The sequence below is a fragment of the Mytilus trossulus genome, chromosome 13 (assembly GCF_036588685.1).
Source record: "Mytilus trossulus isolate FHL-02 chromosome 13, PNRI_Mtr1.1.1.hap1, whole genome shotgun sequence".
In the NCBI taxonomy this organism is placed as follows: domain Eukaryota; kingdom Metazoa; phylum Mollusca; class Bivalvia; order Mytilida; family Mytilidae; genus Mytilus; species Mytilus trossulus.
Genome location: NC_086385.1, coordinates 29,663,713 through 29,688,400, shown reverse-complemented (window position 1 = coordinate 29,688,400; position 24,688 = coordinate 29,663,713). Strand labels below are relative to the sequence as shown.

General features: G+C 31.7%; 2 protein-coding genes across 2 annotated transcripts in view; both read right to left on the bottom strand.

The window, feature by feature from the left end:
• Positions 1-15,757, bottom strand: part of LOC134694946 (myosin-IIIb-like) — a 113,511-nt gene extending 97,754 nt beyond the window's left edge. The window contains exons 1-2 of the mRNA XM_063556062.1: positions 15,714-15,757; positions 10,871-11,001 (exon numbers count right to left, since the gene is read on the bottom strand). The gene's annotated coding sequence lies outside the window, so the exon portion shown is untranslated. The remainder of the gene's footprint in view (positions 1-10,870; positions 11,002-15,713) is intronic.
• Positions 15,758-19,780: 4,023 nt separating this feature from the next.
• On the bottom strand, positions 19,781-24,650 carry LOC134694769 (uncharacterized). Its single transcript, XM_063555823.1, has 7 exons — positions 24,587-24,650; positions 24,260-24,361; positions 23,476-23,515; positions 22,558-22,872; positions 22,260-22,369; positions 20,981-21,191; positions 19,781-20,003 (listed from the first exon to the last, which is right to left on the bottom strand). Exons 2-7 carry the CDS (start codon positions 24,314-24,316, stop codon positions 19,867-19,869), a joined length of 870 nt encoding a protein of 289 aa, XP_063411893.1. The 5' UTR covers positions 24,317-24,361; positions 24,587-24,650; the 3' UTR covers positions 19,781-19,866.
• Between the last annotated feature and the right edge of the window lie 38 nt (positions 24,651-24,688).

Here is a 24,688-nt window from a genome sequence, read left to right as displayed (position 1 = left end):
GTTTCAAACTAAGTTCATTCAGAAAGCAAAAAAATCTACCTTTTATTTTCTACCCCAGATTAAAGGATTAACCAAATTAACCTTCACTTACTGATTTCCAATGCAGACAAAGTTAATCCAGGCTCTATAGATGCAATATCATCCCAATGAACCATTTCATAATTAATCAAAGTCTTTATCAATATTTTTTTTTTACATTCTTTGATGTAAATGTTATCATTACATCCCAAATGAAAGTTTGTTGAAAATATGCACCATTAATGAACTAAAATATTCGCTCCCTTTCACCAGGAGCATATTTATACTCCATTTCCACTTCTAGAGCAGTAACTAGAAATATGCTTCTTTTCATTACTGATAGTACACTTTTTTTCCAAAAATTTGGTCCTTTTCAAAATGATTAATAACTGAATGCATAATCCTCAGCAAAGAACTATTTTCAATCCCGAAGTGGAAGCCAAGTCAAAAAATGAGCTTTTTTTTTCACTTAATAATTCAGAGCTATAAATTAAGGCTATGGATACAATTTTCAAAAATACACATGCAGGTTTTCATGAAAGTACATTTTTCAATTCTTCTGCATAAGTTTTGTTAATCCATTAAATATAGCCATATTATGTTCATCATAATAAAATTAATACATCTAACACTGACACATTATGCCCTTATATTTGTTTGGGTCGTATTTCACAAATAAAACCACTTATATTTCCCAGTACAAATCTAACATATATTTCAATCAAAGTATCCATTAAAATAGTCCAAAGTAGCCCTGTATTTGACAGAAGTAGTGGGTTAATACACAATTCCTTTTATTCAATGTATAGAAGCCATTACTTTATATGTAATACAAGATTTAAATGTAAGATATAATTGTCCTACACACTCATTCATACTAGAGCTCTGTCATTTAAAATGAAAACAATGGGTTAGGGGCATTTCAATTAAAAGTATTATGAGTTGTATCAAATTTCTTCAATGAATCAATTAATGCTTTTGTTTTTAACTGGAAAAACATTTAAATTTAGCACCATTATAAGTATACTGTTCCTACTTTCTGTTTACATAGATAAAATTCAGTAATTAGGCCAAATATTTTATGTACGGATCCGGAGCACCTGCCAAAATGCTTTTGTATTAATTGTACTATCAAGATTGTACTTATATTTTATATAGTTCAGTTGGTTCCTGGTTCAAATGGTAGCTAGTGCTTACTAAAAGGATTGTATTATATGATTGTGAATTTAAGGTGGTACCTAACAATACAGGGAGATAACTCTGTAAATTCAGCTAAACATTTTAATCATGTTGTATTGTAAGGGAAATACGAAGATTCTCAATGATCAAAATTAGTGTTTGTCAAACTGCTATATATTCAATCATTTTTTTCAGAGAAAATATTTGGTTTAATTTTTTTGAAATAAATTTAAAATTTTTTTTAAAGGGTCTATTAAAGTAAATATTTTGTCAAAATTTTATGAAAATTAAACGAGCCAAATTAATTTTAGTCAAGGTGTTGGGTACCACATTAATTAGGTAGGGAGAGTTAATAGATGTATTACCTAATCATTGTGTTACAATTTTCCAGCATATTAACATGAAAAAAGTTGTGTTACAATATAACAAGATCCTCAAGCTTGACCACCCTTTTGTATAATTGACTGTTTAAATAGAGGAGTTTTAGAATATGTTTGTTTCAATGTGGAGGTTGAAAAACTCTTATCACATGACAATTTTCTATACACATGCAAATTACACAAATTGGGAATAATTTGAAGAGATTTCTATTTAAAATATTTCACCAAAGTTTTCTCATCAAAATGTCAATTATGGTCAACAGCCATTTTAAAAAGGGGGTTCCTAACCCAGAACAAATAGGGGGTGGGGTGTTGGTGTTCCAACTACATATCCCCATTTAATGCATTGATCGTCACAAAAAAAAGGGTTCCAAACCCAAGCCCCCCCCCAACCACCATTTAATCTGCCACTGGTCAGGTGACATTACAAAATTTAAAACTTGATATTTTATGCATGCAAATAACATGATGTTGATACTAAATATGACAAACTAAAGTATATTTTGTGAGAAAGATGATACATTGCACTTGCAAACTGATCTAGATCTTGACAGACTATCAATGAATTTGCATAGTTACGATTTCATGTGCACAATAATTTTAGTGATAATGTATACACTGCATTGTAAGTACAAAATGAACATTGTATATATTTTTAGTTCAATATAATACAATTCCCAAGTTAAATGTAAACAATGTTGAAGAAAAAGTAATCAAAAGCAGTAAACAGTCTAGGATAAATAGTAAATCAGTTACAAATTAAAGAAGCATTGTTTATTGCTGTTTTATACATGTCTTAAAAAAAATAATTCTACGGTCCTTAGTAAATTAAATAAGCCTTACGTAAATGCAAGTGTTTCAGTACAAGGTCGAGACATTGTATAGCGTGCTAAGGTCTTATCTATTTAAATGCAATCAATCTTTTACATTCTTATTGAAAAATATAAATTTACAAGAAAAAAGAAAACAAACATTTTTTTTAAAGTAAAGGAGTTATACTAAATTAAACTTTCCTTATTCAACTAAAAGTTACCATATTAAACGACATCCCAGAGGAAACAAGGTAGTTGCTTGGACTCAGAAGCAAAAGAAAATCAGAAAATCTTTCTACCAAATAGTGATTGTACCAGTCTAAAGTACCAATGAATTCAACCTGATATTATATCATCTCAAATTATAAGACAGGATAGATTATTACAATGTATAGGATATATAAAATCCAGTGGCAAATATTAAACTTGAGAAATGAAACTTGGAATCCTTCAAAGAAAAAACAACAAGACCTTGGTGTAGTGGTTATAATGCATCATACAACTAACACAAAGGTTCCTGGTTTGATCCCCGCTCCAGGGAGAAAATTGCAGGGTCTGAATTTTGGCTCTCCCTCCACACTATTTGCAAGCATGGTCTTGAGGAAACAATGATAGTCAAGCGGAGGGGACAATAAATGGCTGACCCTTGTTAAGAGAGAGCCATCTTGCACATAAAAGTTTTCATGCAGATTTCGAAAAAGAGTAGGCTGATGCCGCTACATGGCAGCACTCACAATGGCAAAGTTGAAAAGGATTTATATAGTTGCAAATTAAACTTGTTTTCCAATCAATCCACTATAAATATGTTTAAACTAACCAGACCAAAGAGGAGATTACATGTTTATCAGGAGAACTCGTTGATCTGATGTGATTTATAATGGAAATGTATCCTGCTTTGTTCTAGATGGCATGATAAATATAAAAAAAAAGAGGTGGTATGATTGCCAATTAGACAACCGTCAACAAGAGACCAAAATGACACAGAAATTAACAACTATAGGTCACTGTATGGCCTTCAACAATGAGCGAAGCCCATACCACAAAGTAAGCTATAGAAGGCCTCGAAATGACTATGTATTAAAACAATTCAAACGAGAAAACTAAAGGGCTTATTTATATATATAAAATGAGCGAAAAACAAATATGTAATACATGTACATAAATAAACAACAACCACTATTTAACACTGTTTTTGATACTGTAACATAATAGTTCAGAAAGTAAGGTCAGCAACCTACCACACAATCACAATATGAGGTAAGCAACCTACCACAAGATCACAATATCAGTTGTTGAAAAATATTATATATCAAGCTGTAAATTGTTTACAGTAAATGAACTATGTACTATACTAAATACTTTAACAGACACTTTCATGGATCCAATATCAGATCCATTAATTCACTAAATGTGAAAACACGTCATTGAGATATGGTGACAAGACAACCCCTAACATTATCTAAGATTCCTACCTAAGTAGATTGATCGATTGATTGGTGTTTAAAGCCACTATTACTAACACTTTTGTGCAATTTTGTGGCGGTCATTTTTTTTTGGTTGAGGAAGCTGTATTGGCTGGAGAGAACCACCAATCTTTGGTAGGAAACTGACAATCCTAGTCAATTAAGATTAGAGACAATCTCACAGTTGGAAATAACCAAATAAATTATATAAAAGTAACAATAATTATTCATATCTATTGATTAAGTCATACACTTTTTAATTTCTATGATGAATGCTGCTCATACATTTTTTTTTTTTTGGTCATACATTCTTAAAGGAATCAACATTTTTTTATGTATAAAGTAAAGGTCACTTAAGACTGACTGTAACTGTTCATTCTGATCCAAATCAGACCTCATGATAATAATCTTCTAACCCAAATCCTTTTATTTTGAAATTGTTTCCCCAATATTAATAAAGAAACAAACATTTTTTTTGGGGAGAGCCAGAGTGCCTTGGTAGGAAAACAGACAATTGTAGTCAATTAAGATTGGAGACAAGTGCACCTGCACCAGCGGGGTTCAAACTCAAAAGATCAGTGTTGGCTGGATAGTGATACAGCGATGCCCCTCCTGGCTTAGAACAGACACATGAACATTAAAGCATACACAATGTGTGCACTGCAGATTGTATAAATGTGAAGATACATGCATGTATATCTAAATATTTTGCATGCAATCTTATATAATTTTTTTAAGTACAATGCACCACTCACACTATCATTTTCCATGTTCAGTAGACCATGATAATTGGGTAAAAAATCTAATTTGGCATTAAAATTAGAAAGATCATATTTAATAGGGAACATGTGTATTAAGTTTCAAGTTGATAGGACTTCAACTTCATGAAAAACTACCTTGACCAAAAACTTAAACCTGAAGCGGACAGATGGACAAACTGACAAACAGACGGACAAACGAACGGACACACAGACCAGAAAACATAATACCCCTCTACTATCATTGGTGACACATACAAAAAATTTCTTGGTGAACTTTTGAATCATGTTTTATTCCATTTGAATGGTCTGGGTCAGTGCATGATATCTTTCTACAGTTTAAAAAGAAAATAAATTTACATTTTATTTTCTTACTTGAAGAGTTTTATCTTAAAATGAGTCCTACGCAAATGTTCAATTCTTAACAAAACAAACATACACTATTCAAGTAGATATGTATAGGTCTACATAAAAAGTTAAGAGTACAAAGATAAAAGAATTTACTTGCAGAATATTGAATAATACAATCAAAAGTATTTAACTACGGTACTTTTTCTAACTGTAACAATCAAAAGTATTTGTCTTTGGTATTTTTTTTCTAACTGAAATATTTGAAAAGGTTTAATCCTATTATATTGAATTTAGATCAATTAAGAAAGTTTGTAAAACGAACAAAAATCTGATATAGATATAATCTGTTAGTGTTATCATATTTTTTTCTTTTAAATACACAATGCATAATCTACTGCTTGCATTATATAAACAGAAAAGATATTTCATAATTTTGCTTATTTCCATCCTATAAAAAATTGACTAAATTCAAGAAAAGATATATGAGCATTTCCAAATACACAATCATAATAAACTTCTTGATAAAACAGAAATCATATAAATTTCATGATTTTGCTTATTTTCTTCGTATGAAAAATCAGCTAAATTTTAGAAGTGAAATAAAGATTGATAAAAGATAAGCAAATAAAATTCTTACCAAAGGTATTCTGCTTAATTCCTTCCATACCTGACTTCATCATTCTACCTAAAGATCTTTTTACCTGTCCAGGTAAGACCTAATCAATCACATCAAACTTTAATCAGGTCTTGATACTTTGATGGATTGGGTTTGTATAGGGAATCTGATCAACGATTGTCAGATTATTATAAATCAGATATATGGGAATGAAAACACAAGAACTTCTCTAGGGGATATGCATTCTGTCAGTATAATGCATTCCAATTATTGCTTTTATACAAGGCATATAGGGATAAGCATTCAGTCAGTGATAATAGCTGTATAGCTTAAGGGAAACACTAGAATTTCTAAGGGATATGCATTTTGACGTAATTTATAGAATTGGGTAACTTAAAAATTAAGAATGAAAATGGGGGATGTGTCAAAGAGAGAACAACCCACACAAAGGCAGGAAACAGTTGAAGGCCACCAATGGGTTTTCAATACAGAGACGAAATTGCCAATCCAAAGCAGTGCTTCTGCTGGCCCCTAAACACACACAAACTGTGTACTAGTTCAGTGAAAACTGCATACAATGTACTTTCATAAGAGATTTGTATTTGGGAAATTCTGACCTAAGAATGTCAGATTATTATAAATCAGATTTATGGGATAGCTTTTAAACAAGGAAAACACTAGAAGTCCTCTAGGGGATATACATATAGCTGAAAACAATAAGTTCTCTGGGATATTCATTCTGACACTATGATGCATTCCAATTGCTTTTTTACAAGGAAAACACTAGAAGTTCTCTATAGGCAAATGATAGCATATGCATTCTGATAGCGTTTTACAAGGAAAACACAAGAAGTCATCAGGGATAAGCATTCAGTCAGAATGGCTGTTAAGCATAAGAGAAAAACTCGAATTTTTAAGAGATAATTGCATTTTGACGTAATTTATAGAATTTGGTAGAATGCATATTTTCAAATGTGATTTCTATTAGGAATCTGATCAAAGATTGTCAGATTATTATAAATTAGATATACTAGTATGTGAATAGCTTTATAACAAGGAAAACACTAGAAGTCCTCTGGGGATACCCATTCTATCAGAGTAGCTGCAAACAATAAGATATCTGGGATATGCATTCTGTTGACTATGATGCATTCGTATCATGATCATAAAGCTTTTTAACAAGGAAAACAATAGAAGTCTTCTAGGGATATGCATTCTGACAATAATGATGCACTACCAATTGCTTTTTTATAAGGAAAACACAAGACGTCCTCCAGGGATAAGCATTTAGTCAGTATCGCTGTATATATATTTAAACATCAACCATACAATGTTAGATCTGTAAATTTGCTTTCACAAATTTTGTGTTTCTTCCCTCGCCGGGATTGGAACCCATGCTACTGTGAAATTGTGACACCAAATACTTGCACTGCAGCCGTCCTGCTAGACCACACGACCACCTGGGCTCTACAAAAATAAAACATTTGGTGGCTGTGTGTTACCTTTCCTCATCAGTTTTTATCTAGCAGTGTACTACAGTATATGATATACATGATATATATAAAGGAGTCTAAATTGAAAACTACGTTCAAACCTATGATTGCGTTGGATAAAAAACGCAATTTTCATACATGTGAAACACTAGATTTTCTAAGAGATATGCATTTTGACTTACATTTAATTCATAGTTTTTTTTTAAATGCATGCATACTTTCATATTGGGTTTTTATTTGAAATCTGACCTACAATGTATAAATGTCAGACTATTATAAATCAGATAAATGGGATAGCTTTTTACATGGAAAACACTAAAAGTCCTCTATAGGGATATGCATTCTGCCAGTGTGTCTGGAAACAACAAGTTTTCTGAGATATGCCACTGACAGTATAATGCTTTCCAATCATATAGCTTTTTTTAAAAGGAAATAAACAAGAGAAGTCCTCTAGGGATATGCATTCTGCCATGGTGTAGCTGAAAGATTTTACTGGGATTGCATTCTGACACTATGATGCATTCAAATAATATAGATTTGTTACAAGGAAATCACTAAAAGTCCTGAGGTCTATATGCATATTGATGTAATTTTCTGCATTTCTAAAATTTGTTCACTGCATAAATTCATAATTTTCTACCTTTCAAAATCATTCAATGTCTATGACTGCATGCTCGTAACATTAATTTCATAATACATTTGTACATGTAACCACAAATATCAATTCATTTTTCAAATTATAATAACCATTGTTAACTTTTTGCAAAGTAAATATCATCCAGATGTATATTGCAAATTAAGAAATAAATTTAAACTCTTTAACAAAAGATGGCCATTTTAATCAAATAAAATTTCTATATAAGAAAAGAATATATTTATAACATCGTTTCAATATCATGCCAAATTAACTTCAGGTTAATCTTAACATGAAAACTCACTCAAATCTAATAAAATAATGCCTAAATATCTGAGAAACTTTCTGTGTTTTGTATAGATTATGAAATCTAATAAAGTTGATGTTTTACGCAGGAAACGAATATAGTGAAATCTGTATAAACTGAAATGGATGAGTCTTTATGATTCTCACATACCATTTTAAAACAGAAATGGAAGAGTCCATGTTTTGGTTTGGGAAACCCAAAATTACATCGATCAAAAAAATTTAAGTACATGTAGTAGCAAGGATCATAATATTCTGATTCTGAAGATGAGGCTGAGAACCCTTGAAAGGATGATTGAAATCTTCAAAGTTGTTTTCAAGGAGTTGCAGATAAACAAAGTGTGCAGATGGACGACAAAGGGGCCTGACTACGAAAATATTCCTAATGTTCATCCCAGCTGGACACTGACAATTAAAACAACACAAAAATTATAAGCTAGGTGCTCGTAAGCATTATTAAGGTTCACCTACTGACTGTTAAAATTGTGTACACAAGAGTTACTCCCCCTATAAAAGTTGTAACATTTGGCTGAACAAAATGAACATACAGTAAAACTAGTATTTAAAAAGATCCCCATTCAGCTGGTTCCAGAGAAAATCAACCTCATTAAAGAAGTGACTTTTGAGTTGAGGTTCAAAATGCATCTGTATAACTACAAAGGGGCAAGCTGAGGGTTTTGTTAAAAGGAATGACCTTTAAAACACATTTTGACTGCATTTGGTTAGCAAAGATTTTTTTTTTATTCCCAGTAATGACAATTGACAAATACAACTTTTCCGATTGTTCATTTAGAGATTTTGGCTTTACATTTAAACACTTGTGAAGTACGTGTTCTAAAATCATTTACAACTATATTGCTTGATGATGATGGAAAACATTTTTTTTTTAAGTGGAATGATTGCTAATTAATTCAAAAGCTCTCCACAAAAGACCAAATGAGACACAAATTTTCGAGTATAGGTCACTGTATGGCCATGAACAATGAGCAAAGCCCATACTGCATATTCAGCTTATAAGTCTTCCCCAAAAAATGCTGCAAAAGATCACAAAAGATTTGAAACTACTGGAGTAGACTTGTTGAGTGACAAGTTTATTTTCCATAATTCCCATGGTGAAAAAAGATAGTAAATGGATAATGAACTAGTACTACAGAACTTACAAAACTGTTATAACAGTACAATTACAAATATTATTAATTCTTTTTGACATATAATGATAGGTAATGGCCACTCAGATATAGCTTTTATTTTTCTAATGTATGTTTTATAATTTCACATTACTACTAACCTTAGCTGTATTATTATCTTTTATTGAAAAGAGAGACCTGTACTAGCAATGACGAACAATTCTTAATTCTAAGAAACGGGTGAATGTTTTACATTTTCACACTTACATTATATTAAAATAAAACACAGATACTGTCTAATCTATAATAATTTTCTTTTTTTCTTCCTTGTTATAAAAATAGAAATAATGGTAAAAAGAAAACAATACTTCTTGGAAGATCAGGTGAAAAGAATGCTGACACATATTTAAAGCCCATTTATTGTATTACACAAGTCTTTTTTAATAATATGATTCAGGAGCAACAAAATATCTAGTGTGTCAAAACATTGGATGTACATGTAACAAAAGAAACATTTAGATACTATTAAACCACGGGAGGGGGGGGGGGTCTCAACATGGGATTTTGGGTACAGGTGCGCAGCTGGGATTTTAAAAACACCCCCCATTCATATATTGAATAATTGTGAAATCCCTACCTGTACATATATTTCACAGCGAAATCATAACCCATTCATATATATATTTATGACCCATTGATATATCACAATCGGTCAATTACTACCTATTGATATATTTCCTCGGTAAAATTGCACCCCATTGATATATTTGACGGATCAAAAAAGGGACCCATTCCAGCGGCACATATGTATATACCTTTATATAGGAAGAGACCCCCCGTGTATTAAACCTGTGATACCCACCTTGATCTTTATATACATTGTACGTCTATACTACACCACTTTTCACCATACATGTAGTACTAAGACAGGAACACAATTCATTTGGTGATATTGGTGATATTTTTACCTGCTTACATTTTTCTCTCTGATATTGGTGATATTTTTACCTACTTACATTTTTCTCTCTATCTATTTGTTAAATTTACCTAAGACAAACATTTAACTGACAAATTTGTCAACTTTACTTTTTTTGTAGATCTTCATGAGCTTGTATTGCAGAAATTTTCAGTGGACTCCTGATAGGTCTAAAGAGTTATTGCCCTTGTGACTGTAAGGTTCTGGGGGTTGGAACCCCTCTTTTTTTTTACGATCAATGTTTTTGAATGGGGACACATTGTTTGAACTCCCTTTAAAAAATTGTCTGGATCCACCTTGGCACTGTAACTGTGAATAAGCTTGCATTACCATGCATAATCATTGTTTGAAGCTTAAAATTATGGTTGATGGGGGTCCTTAATTTCTGTATTCCTTAATTCTTTGTGTAATTTTTTCTCTATATTCAAAATAGCTTTGGACTAATTTTCTCTATATTCTTTGTATTTAAGCATCCTGTTATTCTTGATTCTTTGTATTAAAGCATCATGTTATTCTCGATTCTTTGTATTTAAGCATTTAAGCATCATGTTATTCTCAATTCTTTGTTTGGCTTTATATAGTTTTCCTTAATATATTATTTTTGGAGCTGTAACAAAAAGCTCTTCATAGTATCATTACCAATGTACATGTAACAAACTCACATGCAATGCAATAACCATCATCATTAAACCTAACAATGGACCAAAAAACACACCAGGAAGCTCTGTCAACATACCTGTAATTATATAAACCTTACCTGTTTGTTTTTATTTCCATTTAGAATCACATGTAGATATTCTTTAAAGTCTGTTGTGATAATCCATGTCTTTATCTTATTCCATCACAGATTGCCAACTTTCATTTTGCGAACACACCCATATGATAAAACTAGAAAAATAAAAGTTAACTTTGTAAAATATCAAGTTACAGGCATGATACTTGAAATCTAGATCAACCCTTCATCTATTTAAATTATTTTTGTCTACTGCTATAGAAATTATTTTTGTATAAGTTATTTAAATATCTGATCAAAACATTTTTTGACTCATGCACTACATAATTCTCATTAGGGGACTTAAACAGCTTTTTGTGGAAAAAGATGTATTAAACACATGTTTAAATACCATTATTGAACATGTATTTTATAAACATTTAAGATATTTTCTTTCATGCTATTTTTTTTTAATGATGATGTACAGGTACATGTATAGCACCATTTTTCATACCAAAAGTTACTTATATTTTTATACATGTATACAGAAAAACCTGTTTATATAAAGGTTGTTCTTATGACCTGGGATGACTGACATTATACCATATACATTGTACAATGTATACAAGAGGTGACCTATCAACTGAGGTTCAAATACATACATGTAGATGTTTCTGCAACTCGACAAGCAGACAGCAAACTGCCCAGACAGGATTTTGCACCACATTTTTAGACATGTACAAATTAATTGAAATGAATGTAATATTTACATATAAAAAAGAACATGTGGTATGATTGCCAATGAGACAACTCTCAACAAGAGACCAAAACGACACAGAAATTAACAACTGTAGGTCCACTGTACAGCCTTCATTAATGAGCAAAGCATTATATACAATCTTCATCATGTTCATTGAACTTTTTCATAACTTTTTTATTGATTTTACATCTTAAAATGTAATGTAGAATATGAATCTGTTTATTGATATGCCGATGCACTTCAAAGAATTCTGAATGCATACAAAATGTCATTGAAAAAAATCCAATTATGTATAATTCACCTTCAATGAATATTGTGCATAATGCTTATAATTTTGTTGCAATTTAAATATTTCAGAATCCACCTTACTGCAAAAAATATCTGAGTTAAACTAAAATAAATAGTAATCATGATATGGTAATAATGTGTTAGGATGCCAACAAAAAGAGTCATGTTGAATAAAATTTAATTTACTGGTACAGGTAACTAATTTTAAAGGTAGAGCAACAAATTACAAAATATCCATCTTAGTCATCTTAGATCTACAGTTTTTAAGTCTGGATTCAGGATTTATTGGAAGGGGGAAAGGGGGCGCTAATGAGAATAAGCAGACTATATTACAATAAAGAAATTGTCAGTAATTTTATTATAATAAATCACTCTTTTTTTATGTTTTAAAGGGAGGGGATGTCAGGTTATCCCACTTTTATCTTATTTAATGATATTCTCTTCTCTTCTTTATCCTAACTACATGTTCATTATTCTAGGTGAGTGCTTGTCTGTCCCTCTCAGTGTTCTCCCTAGCGCCTTTTAGCATCATGGTAATATGATGCTTTAATCTTAAATGTGATGCTATCTGAAGTGGTTTTCTTATATAGATTATGTTATGGATGTGATGCTATAAATTTAAGAAACAAGATGGTATTCCAATTCCCACTGTTTACCAGGATGCTTATTGAAATATCTGGGGATAACACTGCCTCTTTGTACCAAATGTAGATGCTCATACATGTACATGTCATATAATCATAAAAGACAGTGGACAATGAAAATCTTATTTGTCTATCATTTAAAATTTTTTTTACACAGGACTCTACAGTAACTTACACTATGTGTGACAAATTTTAGGGGTTATGAAAAAAAATCCAATTTATTTGTAGTGTAGTAAAAGGAATTGTTTGGATCTTTCAAAGCATAAGGGGAAATAATTCAAACATTCTTTTTTAACTTTTTCTTCTAATTTGACATCAAACAAATACACATGTACAGGTAAATACTGCTTAGATGTACAACATCAATATACAAAACTACTTGTATATACATGTATGAGTCGTACCCATGACTGACCAAAATGTCCAAAACTGCAGGACGTGTAACAAAAAATAAATATTCCCCCTATTGTATTAAATGCAGTTAAGTCCCATAAGCTGATCTAGCTTGGGGATGATAATTATAACAATACTGCTGGAGAATATATACAATTATTGTAAAAAATGCAATTCAAACCATTGTGAGCCAATATACAACATATTAATTCATCAATTTGCCTCAAATAAATTAGGTACAACTTACATAGGCTAATAAGATTGTCAAAAATCAATAAAGTGGTCAGTTATTGGATATTAAATTGCAGGTGTACTGTCAGATTAACTCTTCAACCCATTTGAATCCATGAGGTCATGTTTTGACATATACATGTATGTGTATTAGTTCGAGATAAAAAAATAAATAATCTTGAATGCCTTTTTTAACCTTTGGATTGCAAATTTAGTTATAGTCAACCAAAATTTCAACTCATTAGGAGCTGAAATACATTTAATGTTTAGATTAATTTCAGGACCATAAGAAAATTTTGACTCATCTGAAATTTCGAGTCGACTGAGTTCTAGACAACAAGAGTTAACTTTATATCATTATATTGACTAAAGTAAGGAAGGCTAAAAAACTTTTCAACAGGTGATCAAGGGTCATATCTAGTAATTTTGAAAAGGGGCATAATTCCATAAATTTAAGTAAGAGATTTCTTTTTGGCCATTTCAGGCTGAAAAATCCTTAAAATCAATTTAATGATCTTTTATGCAATCAAAAGGGGGACGTCTATACGCCCTATCTTGAATCTGCAACTGGTTAATATATATATCATTGATGGCGATCTGATGGATACATCTGTTGTAGGGTTGTCACTGACTCAGACGTACTTATGAATATAATTATTTTCTGTGACTGTATCTTACATTAATTTGTAGGATCCTTTACTATAGATAATTTAGCTGATCTGTAACAATAACATCTTCATGCCTTATATATCATGTACTGTATTACGCCGCTAGATTAAAACTGACGTGGAAAGGTAACATATGGCCACCGAAAGCTCTTTTTTTGAGAGCCCAGGTGGTCGTGTGGTCTAGCGGGACGGCTGCAGTGCAGGCGATTTGGTGTCACGATATCACAGTAGCATGGGTTCGAATCCCGGCGAGGGAAGAACCAAAAATTTGCGAAAGCAAATTTACAGATCTAACATTGTTGGGTTGATGTTTAGACGAGTTATATATACATATATATATCTTTTGATATTTCTATTAATTTCTATTAACTGTCTCATTGAATTGGTAACACAGTTAGTGGAAAATATATCATTAAAATGACTAAAGTTAGGAAGGTTACAAAACTCTACCAGATTAGAGAAGGATAACTATCCAGAAATTTTTGAAGGACTGGAGGCATAATTTCTGAATAATTACATAAAGAGATTTCGTTTTGCTTAAAATCCCAAAAATAATGAGACTTTTAAGGTAGTTCATAACACTTCATGGAGGTAACTCTGTAAAAAAAATTAAATATCTTTCACAAGAAGCCAATTTAATTTTGTCAAGTTGTTTGATACCAGCTTATTATTTTTAATACAATCAAATCGAAAGAGCACTTTACACCCTATCCTGGATCTGCCAATGGTTAATTTATCTAAGATTTTTTGGATTAAAAAGTGTAGTTTTTGCAATTTACAAATAAAATGTATGTTATTACCAACAGTGATTGTAAGGACACTAGATCCAGCTGTGTTCTGGTTGAATATCATTTAGAGCCAAATTCAATGTACAAAAATGTATATTGAATCAATGGAAACCGAAAAGAGGTGCTAAAATTGGTTGTTCAACAATATGAGAGCAAAAATGTTTTCTACTTTCTAAACTTAAATACTAACTGAAGTTGTCAGGATGTCTGTTAAAATCTGAAATTTTTCTAACAAACTAAAAGACTGACTTTTGAGTTTGTTATATTCGGTTTCAACTAAGAACAGGAACTTAATATATGTGCATTGTAATTAAAGTCCTTTACATATTTATTAAAATTTAAGGCGTTAGATAGAAATTGACCTAATTCAAGTGCATTTTTACATGTATATGTAGAAGCACAGGCACTAGACATTCTGTCAATAGCATATTATATATATGGACACTATTTTCTTCCCATTGCCAATAATTTCATGCTATTGACAGAACGTCTAGTGCCTGTGGTAGAAGACTCAATTTTAGAAGAATATATTAAAGAGGGGTCTGAACACAGAAACCTGAGAAATAAAAATCAATTAATCGTTGCACGGAAATAACCCTTTCACACCCTCTATTAGGAACATCTTTAAGGTTTTTTAATATAACAACTCAATTTTTAAACAGTTACAGACTATATTGATGATTTTTCAATGCAAAATAGGTAAACCATGTAAACAGAAGTAATATGTATTGATTTTTATTTGCATAAGGTTTATTTCTATCCAACCCAGCTCATATTATGACATTTATGCATGCATGTGAGAGACCTGTCATTCAATTTTTTTACAACTACATCTACCTTCAAAAATTTATCATATACTTTTAATGTTATAACAATATGAAGCAATCTTAGTATTATTAGGACTTTTTACTATCAGTTTTAAATTAATGTTACACAGGTGTGGTCCATGTGCATGATGTGGGACGGTGCGTTGTGCATTATGTCATTGACATTAGCAGTCATATTTACCTTTGATTTAAAAGACTTTTTCCAATAGAGAAAGTAAATATTAATTCATAAGAAAGTTTTATCGTGTATTCTAATGTCTTAAGTTACTTGTCTTACGACTTTGTTTACCTTGGGATATTTCTACAACCGGAAGTTCGTTTACCACATCCGTTTTACCTGGAATTTCTTAAGAGAAAGTTGTTTGGCGGGATTTTATAAAAGGACGTAAACCTTTCTACTCTAGGACAATTACAATTAACAATTAGCGACAAATTTGTCACAAAAAGAGCAAGTACAACTGGTTTAACTCGTGATACCGGGTCTTATGAAGATACACAATCATATCCTTTGGATGGATACAAAAATAGTTAAAAAAAAAAGGCAACAGTAGTATACCGCTGAGCCTGTTTAAAACTCGTAAATCTATGGACAAAAACAAAATAGGGGTAAAAAAACTAAAACTGAGGGAAATGCATTAAATATATAAGTGGAGAACAACGACACAACATTAAAATGTAACACACACAGAAACGGACTAAGCATTTAATAGACAAAAATCGTTGAGAATAACAAATAAACATCAAAATCAAATACATGAATTTGGGATAGAAAAGACTGTTACCAAGATGGGAAAGGCCCTTGGCTTGACTTTATGTCCCATTTTGATGCGTGTTCCCAAATTAATAATTAGACAGATAAAGAGAAAGGTTTGTATTTGGCCGTTTCTCTCAGGGATCAGCCTCAAATTAAGGTGTTTTGGAAAACTTAACCCAGGAGTCTAGACAAGATTTTAAAGAATTGGTTAAGGCATTTGAAGAGCGTTTTTCTCCGTCTAACCAAACGGAGCTGTATAGAACACTGCTCAGAGAGAGACACCAGAGAGCTGTAGAGACCTTGCCTGAGATAGGCAAAGTCATTAGAAGGTTAACAAACCTTGCGTTTACATGCAACCGCACCAAACGAAGTGTGGGAGACTTTGACAGAGGAATAGTTCCTAGACTCGTTAATAGATTCGGACATGAGGCTCCGAATAAAGCGGACAAGACCTACTGATTTAAATGACGCTATTAGACATGCAGTTGAGCTTAATGCCTTCAACAAAGCCGAAAACAAACGGATTGGAGGTCAGGGATTTTTACGAACTGCGTCTGAAAATACACACACTGCTGACAGCATGACAAGTCAGCTTTTGAAAACCATGTCGGAGACATTAATAGAGTTGCAAAAAGAAATGAGGCACTCGAAACAAAACAATAAAGGTTGGAAGCAGGATGTAGCATCATTTATGTGTTATCCTTGTGACGAGGTAGACCACAGAGCATTAAACTGTCCTACTTATCCAAACTTTCAATATAATTATCAGAACCCTAGATATCAGAACAAACCTAAAACAAGGTATACTAGCCAAAACTATGAAAATTCAGATTCGACACCGGGAAAAGTGGGGGTTCATAAACTATTTCCTGATGCAGGTATGTTCCTGAAAGCAAAAGTAAACGGTATTGTCACAGATTTATTGATAGATACCGGGGCCACAGTTACAGTCATCTCCACTAAAATGTTTAAGAAAATGTCAACTATGCCTTATTTAATTCAAGCCGAAAGGGATATACTTACAGCTAGTTGACATTCGTTGCATGTGTCAGGCAAAACTGAACTTAAAATTGAAACTGACACCTTCAAATGTATAAACGCTGCAATAGTTAATGACATTAATGTAGATTGTATACTAGGGTTAGACTTCTTGAGAACACAAGAAGCTAACATAAATATATACCAGGGGACTTTAACTATAAAGGGACACGACGTTAGATTTTATGTCCAAGGTCACATAGGCTGTGATAGGGTTGCAGTATCAGAAACTATTAACATACCCGCTAGAAGTGAGATTGTTGAAAATGGAGCTATATCCGATGAAGTTCCTGACTCATTTAAAGTAGGGTTTGTTGAACCTACAGATGACTATAAGAGAACTGATAAAGCAATAGTAGGAATTGCTGTTGTTGCCAAAAGTAAAAAAACATTTACTTCTCTGTGCAGAAGGAATGACTGAGATCAGATGTGAAGACTGTTGAACAGTTTTTAAGAAGTAGGAGTACTGTTGATTCATTAATATTCGTTGAACACCAATTTTCGTCAGTTTAGAATACTGCCTATCGCTATATGCATCATCCGGATTATCTAACTCTACACTGCTAATGTCATCCGAAATATCGGGTTTCCAGGATCAGACTGATCAAAATCATTTTGTTCTCTTTCTGTAACAGCAACCTTCTTTTCAACAACGTTTCAGACAATAGTTCCAAACGGTCTGACCAGTTTCATACATTTAGGTTTCAGACCCGTTCCATACATTTATTTATTCGTATTTGAGGGTTGGAGTAGGGATCCTTCATTTTTGTATTCTTTCGTATTTTAAAAAATAACGCTTATTATGTAATATAATTATGACAATTATCAGACTATCTAAGTCTGGGTAATTGGATGAATTTGATTTCTTTATTCAATACACTATGCTGTATGGGCTTTGCTCATTCTTGAAGGCCATACAGTGACCTATAGTTATTAATGTATGTGTCATTTTGGTCTCTTGTGGAGAGTTGTCTCATTGGCAATCATACCACATCTTCTTTTTGTATATTATCCATTTCTGTAAGCAGTATTTCTTTTATTTAATTCTTTTATGTTCCATAAGTATTATTTATTTTATTCACTCACTGTTAATTAATTTTTCTTGCCATTATTCTCTATTCTGTGAACACCATCCAGACCCTTTAATAGTACATCCCGCACAGCCAAACTAACGCCGATCTGATTGTCGTAGCAACGATCCCGTTCTCTCTTTTTTTTTTACGATGGTAACATCCATTTAGAAAAATAATTAATTCCGGGATACTAACTAAAACTGAGGGAAATGCATTAAATATAAGAGGAGAACAACGACACAATGTAACACACACAGACACGAACTATAATATAACAATACGACGTACCACCATGAATAACATTACTGAAACAGTTTAAACAGCCTTTTATAGCTGACTATGGGTATGGGCTTTGTCCATTGTTGAATGCCGTACGATTACCTATAGTTGTTAATGTTTGTGTTATTTTGATCTTTTGTGGATAGTTGTCTCATTGGCAATCATACCACATCTTCTTTTATATGTATACACACTGATAGTCGTTTTGACGTTTCTATAGCCATTTTTTTTAAAAAGTTTTTTACCTTCAAAGTAAAGTTTTTCGCATGTTCATTTCCCCCAACTTTTATACACGTTGTTTTAATCCCTTCACCTTGTTCAATTGTAATTTTCTAGTTTTAAGTTGGTTTGACAAATTTTACATGATAATTTTAGTAGAATAATATAAACCCGTAAACGTAGATAGATAGTTTATTCATACAACCTCACAAGAACACAAGTTACAGAGCAGGTAAAATAACAATAAATATACATAAAACACTAACATACATAAACACGATGTGTTAATATAAAAAAAGTGTTCTACATTTAAATATAGTAACACATGTACACTCACGAATAAAGAAAACAATACGAAAGTAACGTTTTAAAATAAAGTTTAAGTGTATAAATATGCTAAAAATTATTATTGTGCATGATGAGTTATTCTTCATATGATATATCGAATGCAATTGCAAAGTTCTCTGAGTGGTATTGTTTTTTAACAGCGTGTTAATTTTCAAAGCGTTATGCTAAATACATATATCTTCATTCCTGCCTATAGAACAGCTTCTTTCACTTCTGTCATTATCAAACCTTTTACCCCCTTTTGTCATTGGCACTGCATGATTTGACGTTATCATTTTTAACATACTATTTTAATGTTACAATAATGTGGATATAAAACATATGATATACATGTAATACATTTATAACAACAAATTAAAAAACAGCAAGCTAATGTATAAACAAAATATGATTTAATTTTTAAATTTCTATTCTTTCCATTCGACACAGGGTTTCCATTTTGGGTATATCAGAGTATAAATATCTCCATTTTGGCTTTAATAAAAACAACCTTTGATTTTTCATAACAAACACATGGCGAACGACAACATTTGGACGTATATCGTACGAACACATGATAGAGTCACTATTAAACTCTAAAAACAATGGTAACATCTTCCTTGCAAATGTACGCTATTTCGGAGTTTGAGTCACTGTCTACATACTTTTTTTTGAAACAGAGTAGATAGAATTTACAAGATAAATAACCTTTTACTTTCTACACTGATTTCTTCTCAACTATCAGCGAACAGTTAGTACTTATTATTATACTGTATATATGCAAATGTTAGAGGGAATATAACACAGTAAATTAAAAACACTATCCCAAATACTACTTGTCCAACAGTTCCAAGGGTCTGATCCTTCTCGGATTCATTTGGTTTTTCATCTGAAATTAAATTAAAAAAAAATGACTTTTTATAAAACACTAATACATTTTCAATGTGCATAGATAAACTCATCAAAGATACCATACTTAAAAGAAATAAAAATATTACGAAATTTTGAACAAGTGACTATCTATCACTTTACAATGCAATTTTTCATATTTGACGCGTTACAACCTGATCTTTATAACTAAATGCAAAACAAAATATTGTACCGATAATTCAATATTTATATACATTTACATTTATTGAGTTTGACTTTTTTTTGAATTTTAGAAAGACACTTTGTTATCACTAAACAAACAACCCAATAATTAACAAAAATAAAAAGTTGGCTAAATGAGAATACCATATTTTAAAAAGTTGGATAAATGGGAAGACACCGTTTGACTGTTCCTCTGGTATCCTTCGCCCCTCTTTTACATTATTGTTGACACTATGAAAACAAACAACTAGTTTATACATCGGATGTCATCTGAAGACAAACATCATTGACCGCTTCAAAGAGTTGTTTGATTACTTAATTTTGTAAATATTCATTTTTGACCAAGTTGAGTCATTTCAATGGATATTTCATAGTTAGGTTGAAGGTTGAAGATTATTATAACGTTTAAACCCGCTTCATTTGTTTGCACTTGTCCTATGTCAGGAACCTGTTGTCCAGTAGTTGTCGTATGTTGATACGGTTTAGCAGTGTTTTTCTATTCTCGTTGTTATATATAGATTAGAACGTTGGTTTTCCAGTTTGAATTTATTTACACTAGTCGTTTATGGACCCTTTATAGCTTGCTGTTCGGTGTGAGTCAAGAATCCGTGTTTGATTGTAATGGTTTACTCTTTCCAAATTGTGATCTAAATGAAGAGCTGTCTCATTGGTACTCATATCACATTTATTAACAAAGAAACAACAAATTTTACAGATAATTAATTATTTTTCATAAATGTATCTTAAATTTTATTTGATAAAAAAACAACCAACCAGTTTTTAATTCGGGGGTCATCTCCAGACAAACATCATTTGCCGTCTCAAAACGTTGTTTGATCGTCTTTGTTCCGACGCAGCAGTCGAGCTCGAAAGGATGATGAATACATTCTTTCGAGATGTGATGATACTTCAGGTTGATTTCAACTTTGTAAAATACATCCTGAAGAACGTAACTTATGTTCAACAAGTTTGTAATGTTTTGATCCTATACGAAATAAATGTGGAGAATTATCATTTTTTAATCAGCTGTTCATATTATTTTTATAGGCCCTTTCGCGGTTATGGAGTCATACTGAATAGGCGGAAGGTTTTACAATGAAGGTTCGAGTGCTTTCAAAACACAGGAAACATAACTGAAACAGTTACTTGGAAACGTAGGATTTTTCGTACATTGTTACTACCACCATTCAAAATATCTTCCCCCATTCAATATGGCTGCAAAAACCGTGAGTAACCTGTTGAATATGCATGTCCTCATTCGAAATCTTGAACCAAATATTCGGTCAAATACATGACCATATTTATTGTTTCCCCTCAGAATAAGACGGAAACATGATATTCATGTTTAAAACTGTGACACCTTATTAAACAGTTGAACTCACACAGTTTTCTTTTCACATTACCTGTTGTTGAGAGTGTGGGTTGGAAAGTCCTTAAATACAACTCAAAATTCCCTATTCCCTATTTTCTTTTAGAACTCTTTATTTTATTTTGTTTAGAACGTAACAAGTGAGTCTCTTTTTTTGTATACAAAACGTAAGTTTGGAATACATTACTACAAGCTTAGAATTTATAATGAATATTCATAATTAGTTGTTTTGGCTTATATTTCGCTATCATTTATTATGAAGGTATTCTTTTCTGTAAACCTCAATAGGCTATAGTAAATAGATAACGAGTATGCCCCTTTTTATTCGAGGTCACTGATGAGTCTTTTGTGAGAGCGTCTGGCGAAAATACCAAATGTTAATCCTAGTACTGGTGATGAGTTTATATACTAATAGTATTATGATGAAGAACGAAAAAGATATATATTTCGTTTCCTCATGTTTTTTTATTTTGTGATAACTTAGCAGCTTTTATAGTAATATTTGATAACCAGACAAAATAATTTCTAATTATTTGATTATTAAATAATCTAGGTCTGTGTTTATGATTATTTGATTATCTTGAAATAGTTCATGATCATGGGATTATCTTGGCAATTTGTAATATGGATTGCGATTACTTGAACCTCTCCATGAGGGGCCTCAATAATGACTTAACAACGTACCCCATATGATGCTTTGCAAGTAGGAACTGGGAACACTCTTTCAAATTTCATTGAGAACAACACATGATCGTCTTCCTGATTGAAAGATGCATTGCTTTTGTCAGGATGATCTGAAAATATAATTAAAGAGATGCATATAAATAACAATCACTAATTAAAATAAAATCAGAATTCAAACCACAAACGATACGAAATATCAAATGGAAATATTGATTAACTACAAACGATACGAAATATCAAATGGAAATATTGATTAACTGAATTTAAAACACTCAAAATATAAATCAGAAATACTTGCATTCGAAGTTCTCCACAGTCATATTCAAAACTTTCTTGTACGTTTGGAAGCCATGTTGGCACGTGTATGGAACGTTCACATCACCAGTATCTAATGAAGTTATAGTTAAAATGGAAGTACGTTTAGCTTTGTCTAGTTCCTCAGAATATTTTGTATCGTTGATTGTCTTGCCGTCTACTACCAACACTTTAACGTTGTCTCCTTTACTCCAATGCCTGGAACCGTTGAGTGACGTATCATTATCAAGATTACAATGTAACTCTATATCGTTACCAAACACTGCTGGTTTAGTGGCCAGGCTCCACGAAACCGAACCTGAAGAAATATCATATATTAAACTACCTCTTTTTCTAATCAAAAACAGATTTCTAATAAAAAGAACGCATAATCCATGACACATAATTCAAGAGCACATATTAAATGCTGTAAGAAATGTCTCTTTAATGGTTGTATTGCGTTATAAATAATTTATTTTTTAGGATACTTCGCGTTATTGTAAAATTTTATATATATATATATATATATATAGTCCATTCTTGCTTAACTCTATAAATGCCCTTTGTTTATTTAACTTGTCGTTTAATATACAAATTTTATCCTGTTTATTTAGAATCTACCTGATACATACTTAACATCCACATTTCATTGCCAAACTGGCTCTAAATTTCTCCTCTAAATTATCTCCTCTACTAAGAATACAACATACAACCTACTAAGTAAAAAATCCTGTCTTTTAATTTCAACTTCTCTTGAAGTAAAAAGTGTGCATTTCTTAGCCTAATTTCAAAGTTAAGTTTTCATTTGTTCCAAGGGTGACCTTTACATATAGGTTTGACTGTACATGTTTATACATCTGTTTTATTCATAAACAAACTTATGTCTTGATCATGGAGAGAATAAATGGCAAAAAATACTCACCACTGCATAAATCTATAGCCACCAGTACCAACAGGAAAAACTGTATGAATTGAAAATGGTTATAAATTAATCATCAAATAATATTCCACGATGAACTATGAACGAAATATTTTTACATTTTAGAATACATTGGCATAGTTTAAACAACTATAATTTTTAGGCAATATAGTGAGTTATAGTTAAAAGAACTAACTTATTCTAAATTTGCATCTCCCTTTGTTGATTGTCAATCATTTTGATATAAAATACTTTAATCAGAGCGTCCCGGAAACAGATTAAGGACCAATGCTTACAAATAGCGACCATTTATATAACTTAGATTGATAGAGACAAATAGATGTAAAAACTTCGAAACTACAAGTGAGTGACAGTAAGGTTACACACAAACAAATTTTGAGCCGTGGTGAAGTCGTTAGTGCATCAGACTTATAACACAAAGGTTACTGGTTCGATTCCCGTTTGGGATGAAAATTTCAGGAACTCAATTTTCGGCTTTCCCTTGACGAGCCCTTGACACCATTTGCGAGTATGGTCTTGAGGAAACGATGATAGTCCGTCGGAAGGGGACGACAAATGGCTGACCCGTGTTAAAAGAGCGCCATATCTCTTGCACGTTAGAGACACCCTTGTAGATTTCGAAAAAGAGTAGGCTAGCTAATGCCGCTACAAGGCAGCACTCGCACCCGCAAAGTGGAAAGCGATTAATATTAGTTGTTAAACTTGTTTCCCAATCCACTATAAATACATATGTTTAAACTAAACTAACAAATTGTAATCGACTTACCGTTTGACAAGTTGTTAACCACTTTTGATTCGAATTTGGAAGAAGCATCAAAGCCATTCTTCTCTTTTATTTCCTTCTTTGTTTTGATTTCTTTCTTGGGACCTTTAAATAAGATAAAACGCTTATTGTATGATTATTCTGAATATATTTCCGTTTAAAAATGGCGTACATTATTGATGAACAAATCTGATATCGAAAGGAAATAAATGAACTTAAATATGTAAAGAAACTCGATATTGCTACAATGCTGAAAATCAATTTAAAGTTAATTATAATCAATTAAATGGTAATTGAGTGTTTTTATTAGAGATATAAAAGTTAACTCACATAATTTGAAGAAAAAGGAAGTAATTTTATTAATGTCTATATATAAATCTAACGTGTGATTTACCATATACTGTTTATATATATACGTATCTAAATATATTA